General features: G+C 43.5%; 1 protein-coding gene across 1 annotated transcript in view; it reads left to right on the top strand.

The window, feature by feature from the left end:
* cops4 (COP9 constitutive photomorphogenic homolog subunit 4 (Arabidopsis)) overlaps window positions 1-24,067 on the top strand; it is a 78,331-nt gene that overhangs the window by 34,864 nt on the left and 19,400 nt on the right. Inside the window, exon 8 of the mRNA XM_068031063.1 lies at window positions 4,103-4,218. Within this exon, the coding sequence (XP_067887164.1) occupies window positions 4,103-4,218 (116 nt within the window). The remainder of the gene's footprint in view (window positions 1-4,102; window positions 4,219-24,067) is intronic.

Genomic DNA, 24,067 nt, shown 5'->3' on the forward strand with positions numbered 1-24,067 from the left:
TATGGTTACTTGATTCCCAGAGGCCATTCCCTTGGGAACAATTTCTGCTAGGGTAGTGGTGGAGAAGTTAACCCTGTTCTTCACTAGATATGGATTATCGATTGAGGTTCAGTCAGATCAAGGTTCCAATTTTATGTCTAAAATTTTTCAGGAAGTTATGGATAACTTAGGTATAATACAGTTAAAGTCTTCAGCTTACCACCTACGGACACAGGGAGCTTTAGAAAGGTACCATCAGACCCTCAAAACAGTGATCAAGGTACACTGTCATGAATATCCCCATGATTGGGATAAAGGACTAGAGTTTCTTTTGGTTGCCACTAGGGATTCACCTGCAGAGTCTACCCACCTTAGTCCTTTTGAATTAGTTTATGGACATGAGATGAGAGGTCCTCTTAAAGAGAGATTTTTGGAATAGAGGGATGAATCTTCTGTGCTAGATTATATATCCGTGTTCCTGGAACGGCTCATGAGAGCTTGCAAAATGGCTCAGGAACACCTTCAAGCTTCCCAAACAACTATGAAAAAATGGTCAGACAGGCGTGCTAAGACCCCAACATTTCGGCCAGGAGATGAAGTGCTGGTATTGATGTCTTTGCAGGGTGAACCGTTGCAAGCACGGTTCAGTGGTCCATATAAAGTGGTCAAAAGAATTGGTGAAGTAAATTATTTGATCGACACCCCAGATCACTGGAAAATGAATTGGCTGGGTCATATCAATAAGTTAAAACAATATCATCGCCGGAAGGAGGATAAGCAAGCACAGGTACGTCAGGTAGTAGGGATAGTGAAAGCTGAAAAGGATAGTGAGGATGAGGCAGAAGGAGGCCTGGACAGTTCTCAAATTGAACCTCCTACTATCCGATTAGCTATTACTGAATCGTTAGGGAGATTGGACACTATGCTTTCATATTTAGATGCAGACCAATGAGAAGACCTAACCAGGCCACTTACAACATTTAAAAGAGTCAGTAGGGATAAGCCAGGATGTTCAACCTTAGCCACGCATGATGTGGATGTAGGGAATCCGTTCCTATAAAACAGCATCCTTATTGCTTAAGTCCAGAGAAACAGGCCTAGGTAAAAGCAGAAATCCAATACATGTTGGAAAACCACCTATTAGAACCCAGTCAAAGCAGCTGGAGTTCCCCAGTGGTGTTAGTGCCTAAACCTGATGGTTCAACTAGACTCTGTGTAGATTATAGAAAGGTTAATGCAGTAACAAATTCAGACTCCTACCCAATACCTCACTTGGAAGATTGTGTTGGCAGAGTGGGCAGTGCCATGTTTCTTACAAAAATAGATTTGTTAAAGAGATACTGGCAAGTTCCTTTAATACCCCAAGATAAAGAGGTGTCCGCATTTGTCACACCAGACGGTCTTTTGCCATGCTGAGTGATGTCATTCAGGCTAAAAAAATTCCCCAGTAACCTTTCAGAGGCTAATGAACCAAGTGGTAGCCAGTGTTCCTAACTGTCTAGTTTACCTTGATGATGTGCTGGTGTACAGTGACACTTAGAAGGACCACTTGAAACAACTCAAAGCTCTGTTTAGGAAGTTAGTAATAAACCTTGTCAAAAGTGAATTTGTGAAAGTGACCGTGACCTACCTCAGGCATATAATAGGGCAAGGACAGTGTTGCCAAGAACCACGAAAGTACAAGCATTGGTGGAGTTCCCTACCCCAGAGACTAAGCGAGAAATCATGAAGATTTGGGGATGTGTGGTTTCTCCTGAAAGTTTGTACAAAATTTCAGTACTGTAGCTGCTCCACTGACAGATATACTACAGAAGAAGAAAACCAAGTTGGTATGGTCAGGGGAGTGCCAAGCATTCTTTGAGGCTGAAAGCCATTTTGGTCAATGAACCAGTGTTGGCTGCGTCAAATTTCACTAAGCCTTTTAAGGTAGCAATTGATGCTAGTGACCTGGCGGTCGGTGCAGTCCTGTTACTAGAATCATAGAATCACAGAAGGTTTAAGGCACAGAAAGAGGTCACTTGGCATGACTATGAATCAGAGATAGAAAGGCTAGTGGGACACTTTTCCAAAAAGCTAAATCGACACCAAAAAAGATATTCAACAGTGGAAAATGAAACCCCAGGTTTATTATTGACTCTTAAGCATTTTGAAGTCTATGTCTGCCACGAGCACAAAGAGACACTGGTATATACTGATCATAACCCCCTAGTCTTTGTGGAAAAATACAAAAATCAGAATGCCAGACTATTCCGATGGAGTTTACTGTTACAACCATATCACTTGAAGATTGTCATATTGTGGGGGAAAATAATGTTATTGCTGATGCTTTATCGAGACTCTAACTTTGTTTGAGTTCTCTTGAATGAACAGGGGGTATGGAGCAGAATTGTATTAACTATAAGAAAAGAGTGAATAAGTATGTGTGTAAAAATCTGTTTTCAAATTTTTTATCTTTTTAATCACTCTATGTAATGAAACGCATTTAAAAATGGCGTTTCATTCCTCTGAGGGTGGACATGTTATGGAAGTGATTTTTTTTTGTTAAAATATTTTTTAATGGAATTAATAGTTAAAGTGAATAAATATTGGACCAGTTTTTTTTTAAAGAAAGCCATCAAGGGGTCCCTGAAGGAACTGGTGGCAACAATGTTATTGGTTGTCACATGATTCAAATCAAAGATAGAACAGAAATCCTGATAACGGGCAGAGAAGTGGCAAGCGTCTCTTGATTGGACACGCCCAGTCAAAGTAAAGCACACCTGGAAGGGCAGAAAACTGACCAGTCGTTTTGGTTGTTAGTCAGCGTGTGTGCGCGTTTTATCTTCTGGCAGGAGATAAAGTCATGTGTGGTGCTGAAGTGTCAAGGAAGGGCAGAAGTCCACAACCCAGCTCGCTTTCCAGCAATTCCATAAAGACTCTGTGAAGTCCACACGTTTCCTGTCTCTGAAGAAAGCCTGCTAAAATTAATTCTCAATGCCGCCTGAAAAGAACTGCTCTGAAGGAATCTGTGACCTGCCTATGTATACTCAGAAGTTAGACTGTATGCCAGTTTTGGAACAGCAAGTCTCATCTGCTGTTTTCTTCAAAAATGAGCAAGTAATCTGCCCAGGTTTTTAAAAAATCTGTAACAGAGCTCTGAATTTGTAAAAATCCTTTTTGTCTTTTCGGTTAACCGTTGTATATGTGTGTGAGCGAGAGTGAAGGGACTAAGGTAAAAAGGGAACTTGAAATTTTAAAACCTGTGTGTTCATGTTTTACTTCATTACTGGTTAAGACTTATTTTATAATAAACTGACATTTTTGTTGTTCAGTAAAGAAACTTGGTTTAGTGTGTTCTATTCTGGGAAAAATAGAGTATATGATTGATCTGATCGATAGGTGGGAAAATTTAAAATATGTTATGACCTGTGGAGAAGTGGGACTAGAATAAACAGTGCACTCCTCCCGCCTCGGTTGTAACAACAGATTCTTCAATTACATTTTGTGCAGTGTGTTTTCCTATTTCCTTGGAACAGAAAATTCATTTCCAGTTCATTTTGAAAGGCTGCTCAAGGCCTTCATAAATGAGCTGTTAATTTACCATTTGTTTCATTCTCCTGAGGATGATATTGTTGAAACTGAGTTTTGCCATCGATTGAAAAGATGTGCTTATGCTCATGATTTTCCATATTTAAGCTACTAATTTAATAAGATTCCTTGTGAAAAGTGTAGAGCAAAAGATAGAAACTCACATAAAGGGAAAACCTGGACTGCTATTCCTAGTAGTTGGTTATAAAGTAACTTTGTGAGAGGCCTAAGAGCTGCTCGCGGACTTGTACGTGCAGTCAGGTAGGGGTTTCTCCTCTGATTGTTCTTCCCAGTGAGGAAGCTGAGAGCTTGCCATGTGGAAAATTGTAGCTACAACCTACCACCATACTACAATTACTGCATTGCCGGCAAGTTGAATGCTTCTTGCAATATTATTCTCCTTTCTGGTGTTGTCAAATTTTAAAGACTTTTCCCTAGCAGCTGCCAACTCTCAAATGTTTGTCAGGTTTCTTTTTCATTGAAGTGTAGTCATTTAACAATTCCATGTGACATTGTATCTATTGTAATGATGTGATGTTTCCTCCCTTAATACTAGGTTCCAGTATACTGGACAGGGCAGTCATTGAGCACAACTTGCTTTCTGCCAGTAAACTGTACAATAATATTACATTTGAAGAACTTGGAGCTTTGCTAGAAATACCACCAGCCAAGGTAAGCTCTTAAAAGAACTGAACTGATTTTCTTGTGTTTAACCTCAAAGGAAATTCCCAGGCAGCCAGGCACCGAACAACTTCTAATTAACAGACAGAATGTGCCTTCAGTGTTTAAGTCTTGGCATTAATTCATTTAATTTACGTCAGATAAACAGCTTTTGAAGTGAATGTTCCCTGCTTACTGAGAGCACTTCTTTGGATAGATTATTTGAACTTGTTTTTCATGGTTTTGCCTACACAGGCCGATTAATTGATGCTGGGAGTTGGATACTGCAGGAACATTGATGAAATACATATAAACTCTTGGCAGCTTGGCCTTTTCTTTCAGATGAAAGGTTACGGGAGACTGATATTGCAGTGGATTAGGACATTATCCCTTTGTCTTCTTGTGTTCTCATCTAGCCTAGATTAATGAGCACGAGTGCACTCAAAACCATGTAACTCAGTATGACTAGACAGTCCTATTGAGAATTTTGGAGGTCTGGTGTGAATTGGAAATGCTTCATTGAAGTAGGAGAGACTTTTCTAAGGTTTGGAATAATCTTGATGAACTCATTGTGAAATTATTTTAACTATACTTCCATAAAGCTGGGCTGTGATAGATTTGCTTTCTTTAACAAGTGCAAGTTGGAAACCTCCAGCAAAATGTGGTATCCAGTATCCTGAAAGAAGTATTTCTCTGGACAGAAGTACTCCTTAAGGAGAAAAGGGCAATTTGGACAATAGTTAACCATCTATCTGGAAAATAACCTCAACAATATAGGATCATCAAATTGATTACAAAGCAAAAGAAAACACCGACCGCTTTCTTGTGCTTTATTGTCACTAGTTGCCTCATTGAACTATTTTACTTCACAACAAAAGGTAATCCTATTTAGATTTAGTATTTATTGACTCTTCTGTTTTTTGAAAGTGCTCAACAAAGCCTGGTTTGCTTCTGACCACACCTTGATCTGCATCCAAACAATGCATAATTATTGGCATCTTGAAAAGAATGTCAGGTGCAAGACTTGGCTTTTGGTGAGACTAATTGGAACGGTCTCAGACAAGAAGTTGTCATCTTTGGAACTGGGATGCCATGTAACACAGAAAGGTTTGGGCATTTATCTGGCTCGGAGTAAGAATATTCTATCTAATGACGTTCATCCCAATCAAACAGCTAAACATTGGCTCATGGCCTGGATTTGTAAAAGATATGTTGCAGCATTATCCAACTATTCAAAGAAGCATAGAAAATCTTATGGCCAGAAAAAACTATGGGCTGGATTTTACCTTAGGCGGACGGGAAGTTGCCACCGATGTAAAAGCGGTGGCCACTGCTGGGACTGTAGTCCAGCCGACCAGATGGATCCAGGAGTGAAGGTAAGTTGGGAATGCCTCACCAGGCAGATCGGTCCTTCCCTGGTGAGGCTGGAGTGGTTGTTTGGGGGGAGGGGGGCGTCTTGCGTCCCGGGGGAGAGTTGGGAGGTGGGGCGGCCCTCAATTGGGCACCCTGTGCCAACTGCCATGGACCACCCCCCATCCCCCGGAGCGCGGAAAGGCTGGCAGCTATTGCTGGGCGGCCTTTCATGTCCCCAGCACACCGACTTGCCTTGGGTAAAATACCCATGGAGGTGGGCGCGGGCCCTTAAGTGGCCACTTAAGGGCCTTGATTGGCCTCGGGCGGGCGGGCCATTCCCCCACCCCCCCCCCCTCCCCACCCCCGCCCGACTGCCGTAAAGTCGACGGCGGGAGTGGGGCGGGTTGGCCTCCTGGAACCTCCTGCTCAATTTTACGCTGCCCCCACGCCAACAACTGGCCTGCTGGGGCGGCATAAAATTCAGCACTTTAGGTCCATCTTCCTGCTGTTCTATATAATAGATGTATTTATCTTCAAGATGTTTGTACATTTTCTCCTTTCTACTTACCCCCACCGCTTTCCTGGTTAAGGTATTCTAAAAACTGACCAAACCGCCACTTAAGCTTATGCTGTTCTGCTATCCTGAGCCAAGTCAAATATTCCTGACTGATCCTCCATAATCCTGACCATTACTAATTTGAATACCTCAATCATGTCTCCCTCCGGATTTTTTTTTTCATTCGTTTGTGGAATGTGAGCGTAGCTACCTTGGCCCAGCATTTATCGCCCATCCCTAATTGCCTATGAGAGGCTGGACCAATCTTTCATAATATTACTCAGCCTTGCTATTTTGATGCCACCTACAAGCTTTGTGATGAAAATACTGGCACTCTATTCCAGATAATTTTTGAAAATGCTTGAGTGCATTTCCCAACACCAGTTCAGAAAAGGAGATCATCAAACAAGCAGTTCTGAATAAGAAGTGAATATCATTAGCTGTTCAGCGGCACAAGGCTGATAAACTCCAAGACTGGATGAAAGAAAGTCAAATCTGTTGTCATGCCAGTCATTATCACTTCTCTTGGAACAGTTAGGTTGCATGCCACACCTCAATGGATAAGACAAATGTTAAAAGTCGTAAAGCGAATTTTCCTCATGTGAATGACCCATGTTCATGGGGCATTATGGCAAGTAAAATGGGGCAGAAATCCATTTGTATTGCAATCCTCTTGAGATAAAGGCCAACATTCCATTAACTTTTTTGTATCTGTGCACTAGCCTTTAGTGATGTGTACCTGAACACTCAGATGTATTACCTTACACTTCAAGAAGATTAATTCAACAGCTTTTAAGCCAATTCTGCATTGTTTTTCTTAAAGATTTTTCTGATGACGCTTAGGTTTGTGAACCTTTATGCCAATTATTTTGTTTTTGGCCTGGATATTACTGGCATCAAGGGGAATCCCCTTATCTGAAGTGCATGGAAAAAGACGATGATCAATAAAGGGATACGTAGTGGATCATACTGGGTGAGGTGCTCTATGTCTACCCAGTAGTTGCCACACACCTGCATTGTAGACAGAGAAGAACCTAACTTGCTTTGGCACCAGTTTTGAAATAAACTGAAAGCAGGGCTAATGGTACAGGTATGTGTGGAGTCCTATTTAACTATTATGCTAGATGGTTCTTCAGAAACAAATCAGCCATAATATCGGAAGAAAAACTTGCATTTCTGTAATGCTTTTCTTGACCTTAAGATGTTTCACTGCGCTTTACAGCCAATGAAGTACTTTTCAAGTGCAGAGTCACTGTTGTGCTATAGGAAATATGGCAGCCAATTTGCACACAGCAGTGTCCCACAAAGAATAATGAGATGGTAAGATAATGTGTTTTAGTGATGTTGGTTGAGGGATAAATGTTGACTAGGACACTGGAGAGAACTCACCAGTGCTGTTTTGAATAGTGCCATGGGATCTTTTACATCCATCTGAGAGGGCAGATGGGGCCTCAGTTTATTGTCTCATCCAAAAGGCGATACCTCCAACAATGCACATTACTTCAGTACTGCATTAAAGTATCAGCCATGCTTTGTTCACTGCATGAAAAAGGCCCGTCAAGATGATCATCAGCCAGCAAATTCTGATTGGCTGCATCTGCCAAGATATCACAGACCATTTTTGCATGTAGCATTCTGTCTGTCTGTCTATAATTGTGGGGAACTATCTTAGTGTACAGGTGAACAGCGAACAAGATGCATTGCTGTTCCATCTATTGCAAGGACATGTGCTGTTGAAATGCACAATGGAACTGGTACAGCCAGTGATGGGTGTTAATTGTATATTAATTGTGTTTAATTGTGGACATTAGCTTGGGATTCACTTGTGCTCTTTTAAAGAGGAACAGACTGAAACTGTCGTGGATGGGGTTAGGAGGTACATGTAGTTTGTGTATCTCTATTGTTAGGACCGAGGCAGGAAGAGTGCACTGTTCATTCTAGTCCCACTTCTCCACAGGTTACAACACATACTTACATTTTCCCACTTAACGATATGGTCAGTCATATACTCCATTGTTCCCAGAATAAAACACACTAACCAGGTTTCTTTAATAAACAACAAAATTCAGTTTATTGTAAAACAAGTCTTAACCAGTAATGAAGTAAAGCATAAACACACAGATTGAAATATTAAAGTTCCCTTTTTACCGTAGCCCCTTACACTCTCAAACACGCACGCACGCACACACACACACACACAGCGGTTAACCAGAAAAATAAAGGAATTTTTATTGTTAGAGCTCTATTACAGATTTTTAAAAAACACTTGCCCTGACTACTTGCTCATTCTTGAAGAAACAGCAGATGAGATATGTTGTGTTCCAAAACTGGCATACAGTCTGGCCTCCAAGTAGACATAGATGGGTCACCTGGGATCTTTTAGAACAGTTCTTTTCAGGCGACATTAAAGATTAATTTAGCAGGCTTTTCTACAAAGACAGGGGATGCAATTAGTTGACACATTGGATTTCTCAGGGTCTTTTAGAGAGGTGCTGGAAAGCTGAGCTAGGTTGTAGTCTCCTCTCCTTCCTTGGGAATTCTCTTCTCTCCTTGGAAGTGTTCTCCCTTTTTGTACAGTTCAACCCTAACTCAAAACAATTCAAAAGTGAAACCAACAGCAGGAGGTCAACCTTTTGACCTCCATCAGTCTTGACCTGTCATTTCTTTGTAAACTGCTTCTCCAGGTGTCCTAAGTTCTCGTTAAGAAGGGTCACTGACCCGAAACGTTAACTCTGCTTCTCTTTCCACAGATGCTGCCAGACCTGCTGAGTGGTTCCAGCATTTCTTGTTTTTATTTCAGATTTCCAGCATCTGCAGTATTTTGCTTTTATTTAAGTCCCTAAGTTCTCTGTTGTTTGTTGAGCTGGAAGTCAGGTGGTTTCCTGGAAAGACTTGTTGTTACTGCTGGAAGTCAAGTGGTGACAGCTGGACACGAGAGTTTTGACTTTAAAAATAACTTAAGAGGTCTGTGTGCCTTTAAAAGCTGAGAAAAATGGACTTTGTGGATACAATGCTGACTTGGTGTTTGCAGTGCAGGCTGTAAAAATTGTATCCGAGCAGCCAGGAAGATTTCTGACTGTCTTATGACTTGGCTGTTGAAAGTTTAGTTTCACTTTTGGGTTGAAAAGCCAGTTGCCACTGGAGACTTGTGGTTGCAGACCAGAAAAAGCCCTCTCTCTTGTAAAAAAGGAATCTTGCATTTGAGTACGGGCTGTGTTCTGCCTGGAGAGAGAAAAGGATGCTCAGAGTGCAAAAAGAACTAGAAAAAGATATGTTGCTACACTCTGGAGGAACACTGCTTTGGAGAAAGGAAGCCTTGTGTTTCGGGTGTGACAGATTGCTGTTGCCTCCAGTCTTTGGAAAATCTCTGCCTCAAGAGTAAGTCCTGTTGCCTTTAGTGTTTTTGGAAGATCCTAAAATCTCAAGAAATTTTCTACTGTTACTTTAACATTTAAGTAGACCTGTTGCTTCAACGTTTTTCTGAAAAATCTGTGTGATGCCTGCTGCAGGCGAATTGCCTTAAACGCCTACACATCACAGACTGTTCATTAATTTCACCTGGAGAGACTTCGAATGACATCCGACTATTTGACTCTGGGGCACCTCACCGATCTGGAAATATCCTACCGGAAGTTACCAGTTATTTTTTTATTCCTAAGAAACAGATCCAATTTAAAACATCCTTTTAAAACTGGTTAACCATTGGCTTTTGAATGTATGTGTGTGTGCATTAGGGTTAGGAAAAATAAGTTTTAAAATCTTTTCATACATATTGTTTAAGTCATTATTGTTTAAAACTTGGTTTATTAATAAATAGTTAATTTTGTTGTTGTTTAAAGAAACCTGGTTTGGCGTGCTTTATTCTGGGAAATAAATAAAGTGTGTAATTTGGCTATTTTCTGGTAGGTGAGAAACTTTACTAATATGCTGTGACCTGTGGAATAGTGGGACTGAATTAACAGTGCATTACTCCCGCCTTGGCCGTAACACTTGCAAAAGCCAAAAGACTTGCAGATTGGTAGGTAAATTGGCTATTATAAATTGCCCCTAGTATAGGCAGGTGGTAGGGAAATATAGGGATAGGTGGGGATGTGGTAGGAATATGGGATTAGTGTAGGATTAGTATAAATGGGTTGTTGATGGTCGGCACAGACTCGGTGGGCTGAAGGGCCTGTTTCAGTGCTGTATCTCTAAACTAAAAACTAAACACCGGAAAGGCTTGTTATCCTCACAAGACCTCTCAGTGCCATTTCCAGGGACTGTTTTTCAAAGTCAAGTGGCCTTTACATGACCCCCTTTGAAAACCCCAAAGTTTAACATTTCTTCAGTCTTTCAAAAATGAATCCTCAAAAAATACATGTAACAAAACACAGAGGCATTTTCATAATACTATAAATAAAAGCATGGAAAAGTGTGTAAAGATGGGCTCTTGTTCTACCCTTCAGAACCTGGCTATCTATACCATAACATGGTAGCAGTGGCTGGTTACATAAAGGTGAAGGTTGGAAACTAAGAAAAATTTTCGGACAGAAAACTGAAATCCTAGTAGCCATTGTGGAAAATAGTAGAACGCCAATGTAAATTGTTGGTATATGATTACCCTCCAATGTTCTTTGAGTCTGAACCATATGAACAGTGGAAGAATGAAGTGGATATGTGTACTCAGGCTACGTCCCCATCAAAGAGAAAATAAGGTATGGCCTTGGCATTAATAAGTTCCGAAGAAGGGTCACTGACCTGAAACGTTAACTCTGCTTCTCTTTCCACAGATGCTGCCAGACCTGCTGAGTGGTTCCAGCATTTCTTGTTTTTATTTCAGATTTCCAGCATCTGCAGTATTTTGCTTTTATTATTATGGCCTTGGCATGGTTGCTTCCTACAAGAAATAAAGCATTTTGCGAGATGGATGCCTGTCAATCGGATAGGGATAAAGGTTTGGGCCTACTATTAGAGTTCCTAGATGACATTTACAAGAAAGATGATCTGTTAACTGCCCATGAGGCATGATTGATAGATTTGATAGATTTTGGAAAGCAGATGGGATCATTCCATGGAAGGATATATCTTGGGCTTTAGCAGATTGTATAAAAGATTGACCAAATTCATTTTGGGGATTGCTGGATCACTGCTAGTGTTTAAATTACTGGATTGTGCTAAGAGGTCTCATATGGACAGGCAACGGGTTCCAACTGGTGTTTGGTTCTCAGAGAAGAAGATGCTGTTGGATCAATTGTCTGCTGCCTTAAAAAACTTCCTGGGGGAACAGTCATTTCCTCGGCCTTCAGGGACCAAACGAGACATTCTGTGGTGATACAAAGAATAGAAGACTCAATGATTGCCATATTTCGAATTAGTCCTAATGCCAGACGCAGGCGTCAATACAACAGAAGATTAAAGAAAGACAATAAAGATGAAAGCAGCTTTAGCAGGTATGGCTATTACAGCAGAAGACAAAATTGGAACAATAATGGGCCAATGAAGAATCTCTGGAATACCCCAGGAGCAGTTAATAGTGTTTCAGGTGTGACTTAAAGTATCATTATGTGATGAACTGCCCAAAGTGAAGAGACAGGGTCCTCGAAATGGCACATGACAGAGAATTCTGAGGAAGAGGTTGAAGATAATGATGAATCCAAGCAAATTATAGTGGCCGCAAGGAGTTCTGGTCTGTGATCAATGTGTTAGTTGTAGACTCCTTTCTGCAGTATTAGTGCTTGTACTCCAACAATATGTGGGACAGATTGGTTAAAAGTTAGCTTGATTCACTAATTAGTAAGGATTGATTCAAGGTTAAGGAATATAAAAGTATTAGGTTTGGTGATGACAACACATTGAGGTCACTGAAGAGTTGTAATTCCATGTAACGTGCAAGCAATTAAGAAGGCTAATGGTATGTTAGCCTTTATTGCAGAAGATTTGAGTACAGGAGTAGTGAAGACTTGCTTCAATTGTATAGAACCTTGGTTAGACCGCACTTGGAGTACTGTGTGCAGTTTTGGTCTCCTTACCTTAGGAAGGATATTATTGCCATAGAGGGAGTGCAACAAAGATTCACCAGACTTGGTCCTGGGATGGCAGGACTGTCCTATGAAGAGATATTGGGGAAACTGGGCCTGTATTCTCAAGAGTTTCGAAGAATGAGAGGTGATCTCATTGAAACCTACAAAATACTTAAAGGGATAGACAGGGTAGATACAGCTAAGATGTTTCCCCTGGTTGGGGGGTCTTGAACTAGAGGACACTATTTCAAAATAAGGGGTAAGTAAAGGCCTGCTACCCGACCCAAACCCGACGGGACCCGACGACATGTGTCGGTCGGGTCGCACTTGCAGGTCTGGCATTTGGGCTCGGGTCGGACCAGATCAGACATTCTCTATCACCATCTCAGGTAAGTGACTCTAATGGTAATTTACTTTTTGGACTTTAAAGGTGGTTTTGTTACAGTTATTTTAAGCTTGTGCAGGTAAGGAACAAAGTGAAAAACGGAAGGTAGGTTAACTGATGGTCGGGTCGGGCGCGGGAAAAAATGGAAGGACCCTGGTCGGGTCAGGCTCGGATGAGGTTCTGTCTGGCTCGGGTCGGGTCTCATTTGCAGACCCGAGCAGGCGTTTAGGTGGAAGTCACTTAGGACAGAGATGAGGAGAAATTTGTTTACCTGGAGGGTCGTGAAGCTTTGGAATTATCTACCCCAGAGGGCAGTGAAAGCTCAGTCACTGAGCATGTTTAAAGCAGAGATTGACAGATTTCTAAATACCAATGACATAAAGTGATATGAGGATAGTGTGGGAAAAAGGCGTTGAAGTGGATGATCAGCTATGATCATATTGAATGGTGGGGCAGGCTCGATGGGCTGAATGGCCTACTGCTGTTCATATGTTTCTAACGTAGTTGGAGTAAGCCATTTTAGAAGTACTGATGCAGTTGCATAAACCTATGAAAAGGCACAAATGAAATTTGACATGGAGCATGATAAGGCAGTTATATTCAGGGAGTCAGTTGATCGCAGTTTACCCAGTCGGGACATTAGTGTATCCCCTTACACTCCGATGAGAAACATCAGGTTTGTTAAGACAAGTATTAAAGACATCAGGTGATAAGAATCAGAGGAAAAAACCGAATTGTCTTAAAGTTAAATAGACAATTTGCTCACACTACCTGTCAAAGGTTAAAAATCCTGCTAAAAGATCCAAGTCTGGTTGATGAATAGTATACAAGACTAATAGAAGAGATTAGTAAGAATTGTGAAATCTGTAAAAAGCTATCAAACGACACTGCCACATCCTATTGTAAGCCTCCTGTTGGCACAATACTTTAACAAGGTAGTTGCCATGGAACTAAAGATATGGGATAAAGACAAATATTTTTATCCTACATTTTATAGACCTGACAACCAGATAACAATACATAGCAAGGACAAAAGGGTTATTATAGACAAAATCATGTAGAAATGGATAGGGATTGGACTAGGGACACCCGCAAAGTTTCTGACTGATAATGGAGGGGAATTTACCAATGATGACTTCAGAGACGTGTGATACTATGAGCATCTTGCTCATGAATACTGAGCTGAAAGTCCTCTTAGCAATGGACTTTGCAAAAGGAATCATGTGGTGATCAGTGAAATGCTGCATAAAATTTTAGCTCATCAACCAGACAGTTGACAATCGCCATGGCATAAGTTGTTCATGCAGAGAATTCACTTCAGATGTTTGGAGGATACAGTCCCTATCAAGTAGTCTATGTACGAAATCCCAAATTGTTTTCAGTGTTGTGCAATAGTCCTCCTGCTCCAGAAGGCATTTTAATTAGTTCCATTTGTTCTGCACATTTGAATGCTCTACATGCAGAGGGATGGGCTTTCTTCAAGGCTGTGGTCTCAAAGAAAATTTGGAGAGGTCTGAGGCATTGTATCATCCCATCTGAGACAGTTCAATCCAGGAGAGTCAGTATACTATTAAAAGAGGGTCATAGGGAACGGAAAGGCCCTGGTAAGATAATAGGTACATATCATAGGAACATTGGAGCAGAAGTAAGCCATTCAGCCCATCGAGCCAGCTTCGCCATTCAGTTAGATCATGGCTGATCAATGCCACTTTCCCCACGCTATCTCCATATCCCGTGATGTCATTTGTCTCCAGAAATCTATTGATTACTGTCTTGAACATGCTCAGTGAAAAAGCTGGTGAGAAAGGAAATCTCTAAAATTAAATAGGTGGATGCAAGTCACCAACTTTCTGATTGTTCTTCCAAAAAAAATGCCTGTACAAAGAAATTATTGTTGGTCTTGGAGGAAGGCATCTCACAATGTAATGCTTTGTACTGAAAATGGAGGTCTTTTGATCTAATTTGTTTTGAAATTTTGATTGTACATGTAAATTGAATTTTTATTTAAAGTGAGAATTGTAAATTGTTAATTATATATTAGTTTTTAACTGTATGTAGGTGGTGGGCATTAGCTAGGGATTCATTTGTGCTCTTATAAAGCACAACAGACTGAACCTGTGGTGGTTGGGTTAAGAGGTGCATGTAGGTGATGTGTATCTCTATAAATAAAAGCCTGTAAAAGTATGTAAAATTTGGCTCTAGTTCTACTCTTCACCACCTGGCTATCTGTGCTATAACAACAGCTATTAGTTAAAGTGGCCTCAAGCTTGCATCCATCTCCTTCCAGGTATGTTGCAATACAGACATATAGGAATAGTGCTGTGAAGTGACATAAAGGGCATCCTTCTTCACAACCACCTCATGCAACGCTATTTTCACTTCCAACAGCCATCCAACAGGAGGTTGTCTGCTTTCCTGCAGACACAGCTGCACCTTGGATTCCCTTTCATTTCATTTTACCTGTTACTTTTTGCTTCTTAACTGCCTTGCCACTTTGGTCTTGGTAAAGATTGCTAATAGGTTAAGATAAGTAGTGACACCTAAGTTACAGGATAAAGATAGCTGGGTGACCGTCAGGGGAGGGAAAGGGAATAGGCACACAGTGCAGGGATCCCCTGTGGCCGTTCCCCTCAATAATAAGTATACCGTTTTGGATACGGTTGGGGGGGGGTACCTACCAGGGGAAAGCCACAGCGGCCAGGTCTCTGGCACTGAGCCTGGCTCTGTGGCTCAGAAAGGAAGGGGGGAGAATAGGATAGTGATAGGAGATTCAGTGGTTAGAGGAACAGACAGGAGATTCTGTGGTCACGAACGAGACTCCCGGATGGTATGTTGCCTCCCGGGTGCCAGGGTCAGGGATGTGTCGGATTGAGTCTACAGGATTCTTAAGGGGGAGGGGGAGCAGCCAGAAGTCGTGGTACACATCGGTACCAATGACATAGCTAGGAAAAGGGATGAGGACCTGAAACGCGAATATAGGGAGTTAGGTTGGAAGCTAAAAGGCAGGACGAGCAGGATAGTAATCTCAGGATTGATACTGGTGCCACGTGCTAGTGAGGCTAGAAACAGAGAGCGAGTGCAGCTGAACACGTGGCTACAGAGCTGGTGTAGGAGGGAGGGCTTCAGATATGTGGATCATTGGGATACCTTCTGGGGAAGGTGGGACCTGTACAGGAAGGACGGGTTGCATCTGAACTGGAGGGGCACCAATATCCTGGGCGGGAGGTTTGCGAGCGCTCTTCGGGAGGGTTTAAACTAGTTTGGCAGGGGGATGGGAACCGGAGCTACGGATCAGTGGATGGGGTAGCTGTTGGAACAGGCAGATACAGAGTGCAGAGAGTCTGTGAGGAAGGTTAGACAGGGCAAAGTTGCAGCCAGTATGATGGGTTGAAGAGTGTCTATTTTAATGCAAGAAGTTTCAGGAATAAGGGTGATGAACTTAGAGCATGGATCAGTACTTGGAGCTAAGATGTTGTGGCCATTACAGAGACTTGGATATCACAGGGGCAGGAATGGATGTTGGATGTTCCGGGGTTTAGATGTTTCAAAAGGAATAGGGAGGGAGGTAAAAGAGGTGGGGGAGTGGCATTGCTAATCAGGGATAGTATCACAGCTGCAGAAAGGGAGGTCGTCGAGGAGGGTTTGTCTACTGAGTCATTATGGGTGGAAGTCAGAAACAGGAAAGGAGCAGTCACTTTATTGGGAGTTTTCTATAGACCCGCCAATAGCAACAGAGACACGGAGGAACAGATTGGGAGGCAGATTTTGGAAAGGTGCAGAAGTGACAGGGTTGTTGTCATGGGTGACTTCAACTTCCCTAATATTGATTGGAACCTCCTTAGTGCAAATAGTTTGGATGGAGCAGTTTTTGTCAGGTGTGTCCAGGAAGGTTTCCTGACTCAATATGTAGATAGGCCGACTAGAGGGGAGACTATGTTGGATTTGGTGCTTGGCAACGAACCAGGCCAGGTGGCAGATCTCTCGGTGGGAGAGCATTTCGGTGATAGTAATCACAACTCCCTGACCTTTACTATAGTCATGGAGAGGGATAGGAGCAGACTGGATGGGAAAATATTTAATTGGGGGAGGGGAAATTACAATGCTATTCGGCAGGAATTGGGGAGCATAAATTGGGAACAGATGTTCTCAATGAAATGCACGACAGAAATGTGGAGGTTGTTTAGGGAGCACTTGCTGCGACTGCTGGATAGGTTTGTCCCGATGAGGCAAGGAAGGGATGGTAGGGTGAAGGAACCTTGGATGGCAAGAGATGTGGAACAGATAGTCAAGAGGAAGAAGGAAGCTTACTTAAGGTTGAGGAAGCAAGGATCAGACAGGGCTCTAGAAGGTTACAAGGTAGCCAGGAAGGAACTGAAGAATGGACTTAGAGCGAGAAGGGGACATGAAAATGTCTTGGCGGGTAAGATTAAGGAAAATCCCAAGGCGTTCTACACTTATGTGAGGAACAAGAGGGCAGCCAGAGTGAGGGTAGGGCCGATCAGGGATAGTGGAGGGAACTTGTGCCTGGAGTCGGAAGAGGTAGGTGAGGTCCTAAATGAATACTTTGCTTCAGTATTCACTAGTGAGAGGGACCTGGTCGTTTGTGAGGACAGCGTAAAACAGGCTGATATGCTCGAACAGGTTGATGTTAAGAGGGAGAATGTGCTGGAAATTTTGAAAGACATGAGGACAGATAAGTCCCCGGGGCCAGACGGGATATACCCAAGGATATTACGGGAAGCGAGGGAAGAGATTGCCGCGCCTTTAGCAATGATCTTTGCGTCCTCACTGTCCACTGGAGTAGTACCAGATGATTGGAGGGTGGCAAATGTTATTCCCTTGTTCAAGAAAGGGAATAGGGATAACCCTGGGAATTATAGACCAGTCAGTCTTACGTCGGTAGTGGGCAAAGTATTGGAGAGGATTCTGAGAGACAGGATTTATGATTATTTGGAAAAGCATGGTTTGATTAGAGACAGTCAGCATGGCTTTGTGAGGGGCAGGTCATGCCTCACAAGCCTTATTGAATTCTTTGAAGATGTGACAAAACACATTGATGAAGGAAGAGCAGTGGATGTGGTGTATATGGATTTTAGCAAGGCGTTTGATAAGGTTCCCCATGGTAGGCTCATTCAGAAAGTAAGGAGGCATGGGATACAGGGGAAGTTGGCTGTCTGGATACAAAATTGGCTGGCCCATAGAAGACAGAGGGTGGTAGTAGATGGAAAGTATTCAGCCTGGAGCTCGGTGACCAGTGGTGTTCCGCAGGGATCTGTTCTGGGACCACTGCTCTTTGTGATTTTTATAAATGACTTGGATGAGGAAGTGGAAGGCTGGCTTAGCAAGTTTGTCGATGACACGAAGGTTGCTGGAGTTGTGGATAGTGTGGAAGGCTGTTGTAGGTTGCAACGGGACATTGACAGGATGCAGAGCTGGGCTGAGAAGTGGCAGATGGAGTTCAACCTGGAAAAGTGTGAAGTGATTCATTTTGGAAGGTCGAATTTGAATGCAGAATACAGGCCTGTACAGTAGTGTGGAGGAACAGAGGGATCTTGGGGTCCATGTCCATAGATCGCTCAAAGTTGCCACCCAAGTTGATAGGGTTGTTAAGAAAGCGTATGGGGTGTTGGCTTTCATTAACAGGGGGATTGAGTTTAAGAGCCGCGAGGTTATGCTGCAGCTCTATAAAGCCCTGGTTAGACCACACTTGGAATATTGTGTTCAGTTCTGGTCGCCTCATTATAGGAAGGATGTGGAAGCTTTAGAGAGGGTGCAGAGGAGATTTACCAGGATGCTGCTTGGACTGGAGGGCATGTCCTACGAAGAAAGATTGAGGGAGCTAGGGCTTTTCTCATTGGAGCGAAGAAAGATGAGAGGTGACTTGATAGAGGGGTACAAGATGATGAGAGGCATAGATAGAGTGGATAGCCAGAGACTTTTTCCCAGGGTGGAAAGGGCTATCACCAGGGGGCATAATTTTAAGGTGATTGGAGGAAGGTTTCGGGGAGATGTCAGAGGCAGGTTCTTTAGACAGAGAGTGGTGGGTGTGTGGAATGCACTGCCAGCGGTGGTAGTAGAAGTAGATACATTAGAGACATTTAAGCGACTCTTGGATAGGTACATGGATGATAGTAGTATGAAGGGTATGTAGGTAGTTTGATCTTAGAGTAGGTTAAAGGTTCGGCACAACATAGTGGGCCGAAGGGCCTGTACTGTGCTGTACTGTATTAAAAAAAAAAACCTCTGTGTCTTTCTAAAGGTTTTCAGAATTTTGAGATAAGTTAGATGGAATTGGAGGAGACTTGTGTGAAGTATAAACACCAGCACAGAGTAGTTGGGCCAAATGGCCTGTTTCCGAGCTGTATATTTATGTAATTGTGACGTTTCCCTTTAATTGTCCCCATTCTTTTAAGTTTCACATGCACATTTTTTGTTCCTATGACCAGTATGCTCCATAAACACTCTCGGATCTGCAGCTGGTTTTGTTAATAATTATGCATATGTATTGACTCATAGAATTTGAATGCTCTTGGCACAATACCATTCTGGTGAAATCAGTCCAGCTCTTAATAGTTTGGAACTTGTTCAACTATGCAGTAGGTCTTGGTTCGAGTGGAGTTTTCTTGGCTAATTTCACGTCGCATAATGGCCTGGGCCGTGGGTCCATTGCTTAATTGCAGTGTTCTGACCGTGTTCATTTATTTATAAAGCGCAATTTACTGTGACCAATAACAAGGCAAGAAAGAAGTCTGAGGGATTCTAGAAGCATTGCATGGACAGCCTGTACAGCCATGTCGTAGAGTACCCTGAAACCCCTTGCTTGGATTTATAATTTGGCTACAAACCAAGGCAATCTAAGCACATGCTTGTGCCACACCCCTGTGTCTTCCTCATTTGTGCTGTGTCCTAATGCCCACAACTCTTCCCAACTCTTCTGGTTCTCCGTCAAACTGACTTACATCAGTATGTGAAAATTGGCCTCTGAAAAGTTATCTCAAATCCTGAGTCAAGTATCAAAAGCCATATTAACATATTGTAACCCGATCAGCAGAAGCAAATCAGTAAAGCCAAATTTTTCCTCAAAACTTGGAACCCACAAAATCTACTCAGCCCAATGATGCAGATGCTTGGATTCTCAATGTAGTATTTTGAGGAATTAACATCTTCCTTGGCTTACAAATTTCTGCTGTCATAGTCGTCATTGTTTTAGAATAGCGAAAAGGAACAAACATAATTCTTATTTTGAAGAAGGGGCCAAAGTCTAATGAGCTGGAGTAAAGAATAAATTAGACACAAAAACAAGAAATACTGGAATCACTCAGCAGGTCTGGCAGCATCTGTGGAAAGAGAAGCAGAGTTAACGTTTCGGGTCAGTGACCCTTCTTCGGTGTAATAAATTAGACACATTGGTTGTCTTGTCACATCAGTAATGGGGCATTTTTCAAACTCGTGTGCTATTGGCTTCATTTTGTTTGCTGTCTAAAATTAGTTATCAAAGTAACTGTCTTCTCTGCTTCTATTTTTGGTCAGCTAAATATTTCCTAAAGCATAGAAATCCATTGCCACGTTTAAAGGTGCCTTTACACACCGACTTTGGTGTCACGCCGCTATATTAAAGTTGTGTATGTCATGATTAATACAAAGACATGGCATTGTGGATGCTGGAAATTGGAAACAAAAACAGAAAATGCTGGAAATACTCAGCAGGTCAGGCAGCATCTGTAGAGAGAAAAACAGAGTTAACGTTTCGGGTCTGTGCGACCTTTGCAGGATGTGGGTGTCACTAGCAAGATTGGCATTTATTGCATATCCCCTAATTGTCCTTGAGAAAGTGATGGTGAGCCGCCTTCTTGAACTGCTGCAGTCTGTGTGGTGAAAGTACTCCCCCACTGCTGTTAAGTAGGGAGTTCCAGGATCTTGACTCAACGACAACGAAGGAACAAGAATATATTTCCAAATTACAGATCGTGTGTGATTTGGAGGGGAACTTGCAGGTGCTGGTGTTCCCATGTGCATGCGGCCCTTGTCCTTCTTGGTGGTAGAAGTAATAGATTTGGGAAGTGCTGTCGAAGAAGCCATGGTGAATTGCTGAAGTGTGTATCTTGTAGATGGTACACACTGTAGCTGTTGTGCCCTGGTGGCGGAGGTGGTGAATATTTAAGATGGTGAATGGGGTGCCAATCAGATGGACTGCTTTGTTCTGGATGGTATTGAGCTACTTGAATGTTGCTGGAGCTGCACTCCTCCAGGCAAGTGGAGTGCATTCCATCAAACAGCTGACTTGTAGCTTGTAGATGGTGGAAAGACTTTGGGGAGTGAGTGAGTGAGTCCAGTAGGTGGGAAACTTTACTAATATACTGTGACCTGTGGAGTAGTGGGATTGAATTAACAGTGCATTACTCCTGTCTTGGTCATAACACTTTGAAAGTGTCCATGATGCCACAAGGTTGTCATATGTAGTGTTGTCGTACAGCTCTCTGAGTTGATTTCGGTTTTGTCTGAGAATTGCACCTTGGGTGTCTGGACCTCGTATGATCTGTGCTGGCCGCATATATTAGCAACCTCTGCAGGATACTAAGTTTGTGATACATGTCTGAGGACTCTGACTTTTTGTCCTCCCCGCAACTGAGCCAATTCTGGTCCTGCTTGCCTGTAATACGATGCCTTCATCTTCCTTTGTTGCGAAGGAAGTATATCCTTTACTTTGGTGAGATCAATGAAAGCAACGTAGTGGGGCATCTGTTGTTCGCGGCATTTCTCCTGCAGCTGGCGAAGGGAGAACAGCATGTCAATGGTGGATCTCTCTGCTCGAAGGCCACACTGTGCCTCAAGGTAGACACGGTCAGCCAGCTTCTGGAGCCTGTTTAAAGCGACTCAAGCGAAGAATTTCCCCACTATGCTGAGCAGGGAGATTCCACGGTAGTTGTTGCAGTCACCGCGGTCACCCTTGTTCTTACAGAGGGTGATGATATTGGCATCGCGCATGTCCTGTGGTACTGCTTCCTCGTCCCAGCACAGGCAAAGCAGTTCATAGAGTGCGGGAAGTATAGCAGGCTTGGCACTCTTGATGATTTCAGGGGTAATGCCGTCCTTCCCAGGGGCTTTTCCACTGGCGAGAGAATGAATGGCATCACTGAGTTCCAATTTTGTTGGCTGTACGTCCAGCTCATCCATGACTGGCAGAGACTGGGCTGCATTGAGGGCGGTCTCAGTGACAACATTTTCCCTGGAGTACAGTTCTAGGTAGTGCTCCACTCAGCGGTCCATTTGCTTGCGTTGGTCAGTGATTGTGTCCCCTGATTTAGATTTGCGGGGGGGGCGATCTTCTTGATGGTTGGCCCAAAAGCTCTCTTAATGCCATCATACATTCCTCTGATGTTTCCGGTGTCGGAGGCCAGCTGAATATGACGGCATAGGTGTTGCCAGTAGTCATTTACGCAGCGCCTGGCTGTTCTTTGTGCAGCGCTTCTGGTTACTTTTAAGTGCTGCGGATGTTAACTTGCTGGGGGCTTTCTTGTAGTTCAACAGTGCAATGCGCTTAGCGGCTATGACAGGTTCCAGCTCTTCAAAGTGAGATTGAAACCAGTCTGCATTCTGCTTCACACGTTTGCCATAGGTGGTCATTGCTGAGTCATAGATGGTGTCTCTGATGTGGGCCCACTTGGTCTCTGCATCCCATGTAGGAGTGTTTTGAACGGCTTTTTCAAGTGAATTTAGAAACTTATGTAACAGCTGTGGATAAGAAATTCTGCTCGTGTTGATGCGTGGGCGGCCCTTCTGCTTGGAGTGATGCAGCTTCTTTGGTTTGAGTCTAACCTTGCTGCACACCAGGGAGTGGTCGGTGTCGCAGTCCGCACTGTGGAAGCTGCATGTGATTTGAACGCTGTTTAGGCTAGCCTTGTGACGATGAGGTCCAGCTGGTGCCAACGACGTGATCTTGGGTGCCTCCAAGAAACCTGGTGACAGGGTTTAGTAAGAAAGAATGAGTTGGTGATGCAGAGGTTATGATAGGTACACAACTCAAGCAGTCGCTGTCCATTCTCATTCATCCTTCCAGTGCCATAGTGCCCAAGGCAGGAGGGCCATGAGTCATGGTCAGCCCCAACCCTGGCATTAAAGTCCCCCAGCAGGAACAGATGTTCGGTATTGGGGATATTATGGAGTTCCTCGTAGAACTGGCCTTTAGCTTCAGGTGGGGAGCAGAGTGTTGGAGCATAGATGCTGAGTAGGTGTACTGGACCAGAGGCGATGAGCAGTCGTTTGGACAGTATGCGTTCCGAGCCATTTGAGGGTGGCTCTATCATGCTGAGCAAGGAGTTTCTGATGGCGAAGCCCACTGCATGCTGTCTTGGTTCTTCAGGATCCCTACCCTGCCTGAAGAAGGTGTAGTCTTGCTCGTCAGCAGACGTGGTCTTTTCAGACTACCAGCAAAGATCGGATGTCCACCAAAGCTACTAAGTATCATCACCTCATTCCATGACAATATGAAAGGCACAATTCAGCATAGCGGCGCCTCATCAGACCCCTTTCCTATCCTGAGTGGTGTGAAACAGGGCTGTGTTCTCGCACCTACACTGTTTGGGATCATCTCACATGCGTTCAAGTCTTCAGAAGAAGGAATTTCCTCCACTGAAGGTCAGGTGGCAGGTTGTTCAACCTTGCCCGTCTAAGAGCAAAGTCCAAAGTACAGAAAGTCCTCATCAGGGAACTCCTCTTTGCTGACATTGCTGCATTAACATCTCACACTGAAGAGTGTCTGCAGAGACTCATCGACAGGATTGCGGCTGCCTTCAATGAATTTGGCCTAACCATCAGCCTCAAGAAAACGAGCATCATGGGACAGGACGTCAGAAATGCTCCATCCATCAATATCGGCGACCACGCTCTGGAAGTGGTTCAAGAGTTCACCTACCTAGGCTCAAGTATCACCAGTAACCTGTCTCTCGATGCAGAAATCAACAAGCGCATGGGGGAGGCTTCCACTGCTATGTCCAGACTGGCCAAGAGAGTGTGGGAAAATGGCGCACTGACATGGAACACAAAAGTCCGAGTGTATCAAGCCTGTGTCCTCAGTACCTTGCTCTACGGCAGCGAGGCCTGGACAGCGTATGTCAGCCAAGAGCGACGTCTCAATTGATTCCATCTTCGCTGCCTCCGGAGAATCCTTGGCATCAGGTGGCAGGACCGTATCTCCAACACGGAAGTCCTCGAGGCGGCCAACATCCCCAGCATATACGCCTTACTGAGCCAGTGGCGCTTGAGATGGCTTGGCCATGTGAGCCACATGGAGGATGGCAGGATCCCCAAGGATACGTTGCACAGCGAGCTCATCACTGGTATCAGACCCACCGGCCGTTCATGTCTCCGCTTTAAAGACGTCTGCAAACGCGACATGAAGTCCTGTGACATTGATCACAAGTCGTGGGAGTCAGTTGCCAGTGATCGCCAGAGCTGGCGGGTAGCCATAAAGGCGGGGCTAAAGTGTGGCGAGTCGAAGAGACTCAGCAGTTGGCAGGAAAAAAGACAGAAGCGCAAGGGGAGAGCCAACTGTGTAACAGCCCCGACAAC

The sequence above is a fragment of the Heterodontus francisci genome, chromosome 1 (assembly GCF_036365525.1).
Source record: "Heterodontus francisci isolate sHetFra1 chromosome 1, sHetFra1.hap1, whole genome shotgun sequence".
Classification (NCBI taxonomy): domain Eukaryota; kingdom Metazoa; phylum Chordata; class Chondrichthyes; order Heterodontiformes; family Heterodontidae; genus Heterodontus; species Heterodontus francisci.